The sequence below is a fragment of the Myotis brandtii genome, unplaced genomic scaffold (genome assembly GCF_000412655.1).
Source record: "Myotis brandtii unplaced genomic scaffold, ASM41265v1 scaffold225, whole genome shotgun sequence".
Lineage (NCBI taxonomy): Eukaryota > Metazoa > Chordata > Mammalia > Chiroptera > Vespertilionidae > Myotis > Myotis brandtii.
Genome location: NW_005358435.1, coordinates 3,839,505 through 3,846,781, shown reverse-complemented (window position 1 = coordinate 3,846,781; position 7,277 = coordinate 3,839,505). Strand labels below are relative to the sequence as shown.

Genomic DNA, 7,277 nt, shown 5'->3' with positions numbered 1-7,277 from the left:
GTGACTGAGGGTGGCATCACAACCTCCCGATCCGCCCTGCTCTGTGCATGACAGGGGGCGGCGCCCCAACTCTCCAATTGGCCCTGCTCTGAGCCTGACCAGGGGCTGCACCTAGGGATTGGGTGTGCCCTCTGCCACCCGGGAGCAGGCCTAAGCCAGCAGGTCGTTATCTCCCGAGGGGTCCCAGACTGCGAGAGGGCACAGGCCGGGCTGAGTGACCCCCCCGAGTGCACAAATTTTTGTGTACTGGGCCTCTAGTTCTATATAATAAAAGGGTAATGTGCAAATTGACCCTAACAGCAGAATGACTGGGAATGACTGGTCGCTGTGACACACACTGACCACCAGGGGGCAGATGCTCAATGCAGGAGCTGCCCCCTGGTGGTCACTGCACTCCCACAAGGGGAGCTCTGCTCAGCCACAAGCCAGGCTGATGGCTGCCAGCCTCTCCCGCCTCCTCAGCAGTGCTAAGGATGTCCGACTGCAGCTTAGGCCTGCTCCCCGCTGGCAAGTGGACATCCCCCAAGGGCTGCCGGGCTGCCAGAGGGATGTCTGACTGCCAGCTTAGGCCTGAGCCCCCCGGGAGTGGGCCTAAGCCAGTAGGTGGACATCTCCTGAGGGGTCCCAGACTGCAAGAGGGCACAGGCCGGGCTGGGGGGCCCCCCCCCCCAGTGCACAAATTTTTGTGCACCAGGCCTCTAGTAGTACTAATTATAGCCCTCTGGAACCAGATAGGGTGTGTAACTTTTGACCTAAAGTCACTTAAACTCTCTAAGAAACAGGTTCTCCTTCAGATGGGATGGTCTTCTGGTGAGGCCACATTATAGGTTTGTGTGAATCAGGTGAGTCAAATGACTTGAAAACTGAGGTATTGTGTAAGTTTAATATAACATCATATATAGTCCTTTTAATAGACAAGGAAAGTGAGGCTCAGTAGACCCTTGATAGGTTTTCGAAGGGAAAAGATCTTTTCCATTTCATGATGCTTCAGTCAGATATACATAGTTCCACATATACATAAAGTAGAAAGATTTTGTTATAATAATGAATATAACGTGGAAATTCTTTTATAGCTGAGAAGTTTCTTGAATCTGTAGAAGGAAATCAGAATTACCCACTGTTGCTTTTAACATTACTGGAGAAGTCCCAGGATAATGTTATCAAAGTGTGTGCCTCCGTAACATTCAAGAACTATATTAAAAGAAACTGGAGAATTGTAAGTATTTTGTGAATACATAGTTCAATACCCTGTATGTTTATAAGATTTATATATGCAGTGCTCCTGAAAGATTAGGACACAGATTAAAGATAAAATTGAACAGGACCCTCTACAGCAAAGTATTAACAAATCAAATGCAAAGAGTATAAAAATATACACCATGATCAAGTGGGATTTATCCCAGGTAGCAAGGCTTGTTCAACATTCAAAAATTAATTAATGTCTTGACTTGGGGTGGTGAACACACAATACAATATATAAATGATGTATTATAGAATTGTATACCTGAAACCTATATAATTTTACTAACCAATGTCACCCTAATAAATTTAATTAAAAAGTTAAAAATTGATTAATGTAATTCATCACATCAGTAGACAAAAAAAAAAAAAAAGAAGAAGAATCAGCCCTGGCCAGGTAGCTTTTTTAAGACATTATATTGGAAGTCTTTGCTAATGCAGTAAGAAAAGGAAATAAAAAGCAAAGGAGGACATAAAACTGTCTTTGTTCACAGATGGCATGATCGCCTATGTAGAAAATCTGAAAGAAGGACACTTTTCCAAAGTTCCTGTTTCATTTGAATTCATATAGATCACTTCAACATTATAACCCAGGTTGCTAGAGGGTTGTGAAACTAGGTTTTAACCTCCATTTAATTCTAGCTCATTGTCTACTGAAGAGACATATGGGAAAACGGTCTAAGTGAATAACTGAAGCAGTTTGTATTATGGACTGGGAAAAATTATATAAAGCTGAAAATTATATATGTGAAAATTTGTAAAACGCAAAATAACTTATTTTGAAGTTTTTGGTAAGGGATTGTGCCCTATGTCTTATGCGATATGGAAATATATACTAATTTTAAGGTGACTCTTATTGTGCTGCAGTTTAATGACTAGTATAAATTTGTTATAAATTAAGAAACAGATATTGGGGGTGATTTTGCCCACCAGACAATATTTGGTAAAATGATGGTTGTCACAGCTTGGGTTGGGGAGAGTGGGTGTTATTGGCATCTAATGGGTAGGGATGTATGTAACCATCCTACAATATACAAGAAAGATTCCTACAACAAAGATTTATCTGACCCAAGATAGTCAGTGATTCCAAGGTTGAGGAAACTTGGCTTAGGATAAAGAAAAAAGAAAGAGAATTGTTTTATGGTGATAGCAGTAATGATAATTATTTAGAAATTATTACCATTGGCAAAAATAGTTAGCTTTTCTAAAAACTCAACTTTAAATCTTCTTTAAATATTTATTTAGAATCCTTTTTCTTCTATAAAAGAATTTAAAAGTAGTAAATACTAGTTTAAGCTTGGTATCTTTAATAAGCACATGTGAGAAAAATGACCTGGTGATTCTTAAAATGTTTAAAAATCTCTCCCTCTACCTCTATTTTGATTTGTAAACTACTGAGATTTGTAGACCTTTTTGAGTGATGTAGTCCTGGATGCATTCAAACTCATAATGGTCAAGAGGTTTTCATTGAAAAAGACCTTTGACTTAAGGTGAGAGTCAAAATTGAAGCTTTTGAAGATAAATATGGACTAAGTTGCATATATAAAGATTTTAATCACATGTTTTGATTAATTTATAAAACTGGAGTCTTAATTGGCATCAGGGAGTCAGAAGCTCATTAATTTGTATGTAAAATATTTGCATTGGGATGGAATATACATTTTTCTAATCAAAGGATTCATGCTTTCATGAGCGTAAAGGAATCTGTGACTCAGGGCCTACCTTTCTCTATGCTTTTCTTAGAAAACCAGGAAATAAATGGTTCTACTTTATCTACAAATTCATCTATCTGGTCATGGACATGGATTTTATGTTACTTGCTCATGGATACTTTGTTTTTAGGTTGAAGATGAACCAAATAAAATTTGTGAAGCTGATCGAGTAGCCATTAAAGCCAACATAGTTCACTTGATGCTTAGCAGCCCGGAGCAAATTCAGAAGCAGGTAATGTAAGGCCCTGTTTTCTAGGTAGGCTTGTTTGTAGAGTTTTCGTCTAATTAATCTGTTTCCTCCTCTTCTCAGTTAAGCGATGCGATTAGCATAATTGGTAGAGAAGATTTCCCTCAGAAGTGGCCTGACTTGTTGACAGAAATGGTGAATCGCTTTCAGAGTGGCGATTTTCACGTTATTAATGGAGTCCTTCGCACAGCACATTCTTTATTTAAAAGGTATTGCTATATAAACTCATACTTTTAAATACTTTTTTTCATATTTTTGCTTGTGTAAGCAGTTCATATTTCTGTGATTATTGTCATTCCTTTGAATATAATAATCCTGGAATAAGAGCATAAGCCTCTCAATTCATTCGTATGTTTCATCTTAAGCAGGATGTTTATTTCATATTGCCCTATCATCTGTAACATACCTAGTCTCCTTAAACTGAGCTTGATTCCTTTAAAAAGAAAGCCAAGAATTTCAGAAAATTAGATCTTTCTCTAATCTATTCTTAAGGAACCAAAGCTAGTAAGCAAAAACTTGTAAGTTGTCTATTTTATCTTAATTTTCTAGATACCGCCATGAATTTAAGTCAAACGAGTTATGGACTGAAATTAAACTTGTTCTGGATGCCTTTGCTTTGCCTTTGACTAATCTATTTAAGGTATGGAATAATATAATTACTTAATGTTTATTGCTTAAATATTTAAATAAATTTAAATAAATTTTGTTTAAGAGAAACCTTTGAAAGCTTATTTTGTAGGTAATATTTAGAGCACCATTTCTTTTGAAAAATTTCAAACCTACACAGAAATAGAGCAGATGGTATATCATGAACTCCCATGTATCTATTATCCAAGGTAAACAGTTGCTAACATTTTGGTTTTTAAAAAATTTATTATTTCCCCTCATTTTGTAGGAATATTGAAAAGCAAATCCCAGGCATCAATTATTTCACTCAAGTATTTGAGTATGTGTCTCTAAATGAATAGATCCACATTTTGATTTGTCTGTTTATGTAGTTTAATTAACATCTTGTAGCGAACAAGCTACTTCCTTTTTTTTTTTAATTGTGGCTTTACAATTTTTTTTTAAAAATATATTTTATTGATTTTTTATAGAGAGGAAGGGAGAGGGATAGAGAGTTAGAAACATCGATGAGAGAGAAACATCGATCAGAGAGAAACATCGATCAGCTGCTTCCTGCACACTCCCTACTGGGGATGTGCCCGAAACCAAGGTACATGCCCTTGACCGGAATTGAACCTGGGACCCCTGAGTCCGCAGGCTGACGCTCTGTTCACTGAGCCAAACCAGTTAGGGCCAAGCTACTTCCTTAAACATGTTCTTTTCCTTTGAGAGAATCCTGTAATATCAAAAGATATATTGTTAACCTTTTTGTCCAGATAAGGAAAGAGGGTTCAGTATCCCACAGGCCTCAAACCTACATTTGCTGACTCTAGAGAAGGTGCTCATTTTCTAGTTTTGAAAGGGAAAGTTGTGTGATAGTTACAACTTTCTAAAATGTAGAGTGTACACAAGATTTTTCATGGTTAGAACAGCTTACTGACGGTACATTTTTATTTTAAAAAACAACACTGGAGCCGAACCGGTTTGGCTCAGTGGATAGAGCGTCGGCCTTCGGACTGAAAGGTCCCAGGTCAAGGGCATGTGCCTTGGTTGCCAGCACATCCCTAGTGGGAGATGTGCAGGAGGCAGCTGATCGATGTTTCTCTCTCATCGATGTTTCTAACTCTATCTCTCTCGCTTCCTCTCTGTAAAAAATCAATAAAATATATAAAAAAAAAATAATAAATAAAAATGAAAAAGGACTTAAAAAAAACCAACACTGGACAAAATGTGATCAATTTTTTCCATCTATTTAATTGGCAAAGATTTCTTCTTCTTTTTAATAATGTTAAAAGTCTTAGCTGGAGTGGAATGAAACAAACATTTTGGTGTCCTGTTCATTGGATTAAAAATGATACTAGCTTTTTAGAGTTTGACATTTCATTAAGAACACCTTAATATTCATTTTTTAAATATATGTATATTCTTATTGATTTTAGAGAGGAAGTGAGAGGGAGAGAGAGATAGAAACATCAATGATGAGAGAATTATAGATCAGCTATCTCCTGCACCCCTCCTACTGGGGATGGAGCCTACAACTGGGTCATGTGCCTTGATGGCCTGGTACATAGGTGGACAGTCAACCACTGAGCCCCACATAGGTGGACGGTCAACCACTGAGCAACACTGGCCAGTCAATATTTTTTCTAGCTCCAGGATATAGGAAGTAACATTTGTTGAGTGTCTTTTACATAGTAGTTGTACACGAAGCACTAGGACCTTTTATGTAGATTTTCTCATTTAATTTGCATATTTTCTCTATGAGGCAGGCATTGTTCTCATATTACAGTTGAGATTGGGTCTCAGTAAAATAACTTAATTTGGCTCAAAGTAATGCTTATTGTGAGTAACAGAGTTTGGGTTATATTTAGGTCTATCTGGCTTCCAAAATCTATGCTCATAGCCTACTCTGATGCTTTGGTAATACACTTCTAGAATCTCAACTTATGAAAATTAGAGGTGTGCACAAAGTTTTCTAGATAGGCCTATTTATTACAGTTAGAATAATACACAATTGGAAACAACCTAAATGCCAAGTGGCAGGGGAATTATTTAATGAGATCATGTAAAGAGAGTTTTGTATAATCCTATATAATAAAAGGCTAATATGCAAATCGACTGAATGGTGGAAAGATTGGTCACTGTGATGCACACTGATCACCAGGGGGCAGATGCTTAATGCAGGAACTGCCCCCTGGTGGTCAGTGCGCTCCCACAGGGGGAGTGCCACTCAGCCAGAAGCCGGGCTCACAGCTCACGGGAGCCTCTCCACCTCCGAGGCAGCAGGGAGCTGGCCTAAGCCAGCAGCCAGACATCCTCCAAGGGCTCCTGGACTGTGAGAGGGCACAGGGGGGCTGAGGGACCACCACCACCACCACCACCTGGCCTCTAGTATATTTATGTGTGCACAGAGAAGAGTGGAAGGATCTAGTCCAAAATACTAACATTGGAGCTTTTAATAGTACCATGATAGCAACTTCAAAATATGTACTTTAAAATATTTTTCAAAATCTCTAATTAAAAGCTAAATTTTGGAGAAGAGATATAGGTAATCTCAGCCTAGTGCAAAGCTTATTTCACGAAGTGTTACAATACACTAACACTGTGTTCCTAAATTCCTTTCCAAGGCCACCATTGAACTCTGTAGTACCCATGCAAATGATGCCTCTGCTCTGAGAATTCTTTTTTCTTCCCTTATATTGATCTCAAAACTGTTCTACAGTTTAAATTTTCAGGTAAGCTTTATTTTATTTCTTGTTTTTGATTCTTATTCTTTGTTGAAAAAATATGCAACTTTCCATTTGATGAAGACCTCTTTGCCAGCATTGATTTTTCTGAAAGTAAAGAAATTAGTTTTTTTTTTTTTTTTTTTTTTTTTTACTCCCTCTATTCTTTGTCTACAAATAGTGTTATGGGGAACTTTAGTGGTGAGGAATGTCCAGCCCACATGCCATATAAGCCCTGAGGAATCACTTGGTCTGGCTCTGCCAAGGCATTAGAGGCTAGTTAAATGTTTGACCAAATATAGCAGCGTAGTTTAAGTTGATAATTTTGTATGGCCTGCGAATGATGTTATGAATATTCAGAAGGCCCTTGGCAGAAAAAAGGTTCCCCACCCCTGCTCTACTCTTTTATTGAAGACCATGAGATCACATTCTCAGGCCTTCCTCTTGTTCATTTAAGTGGGTCTTAGCACTGGGGGAGCCATGTTTTGTTTAGAGATGTATGGTTAGCTTATACAAAAAGGCTCTTATTGGAAACATCTGGGGGAGACAAGATGAAGAACCAGCATTTAGAAGGTTTAAGAAGCAATGTTATTTCAGAGGAAACACAGCCACAGTTTTATAGTAGAAAACGCCCAATCACCCTTTTGCTACTGAAATAGTGGCCTGCAGTCATTCTTTCTGTTCTTTTTTTTTTTTAATTAAATCTTTATTTTTCAGATTACATTTGTTCCTCTTTTTTTTCCCCCC

At 37.9% G+C, this 7,277-nt stretch overlaps 1 protein-coding gene across 1 annotated transcript in view; it reads left to right on the top strand.

The window, feature by feature from the left end:
• CSE1L (CSE1 chromosome segregation 1-like (yeast)) overlaps window positions 1-7,277 on the top strand; it is a 39,435-nt gene that overhangs the window by 5,155 nt on the left and 27,003 nt on the right. The window contains exons 2-6 of the mRNA XM_005866206.2: window positions 1,074-1,216; window positions 3,082-3,183; window positions 3,262-3,407; window positions 3,748-3,838; window positions 6,432-6,539. Of these exons, the coding sequence (XP_005866268.1) occupies window positions 1,074-1,216; window positions 3,082-3,183; window positions 3,262-3,407; window positions 3,748-3,838; window positions 6,432-6,539 (590 nt within the window). The remainder of the gene's footprint in view (window positions 1-1,073; window positions 1,217-3,081; window positions 3,184-3,261; window positions 3,408-3,747; window positions 3,839-6,431; window positions 6,540-7,277) is intronic.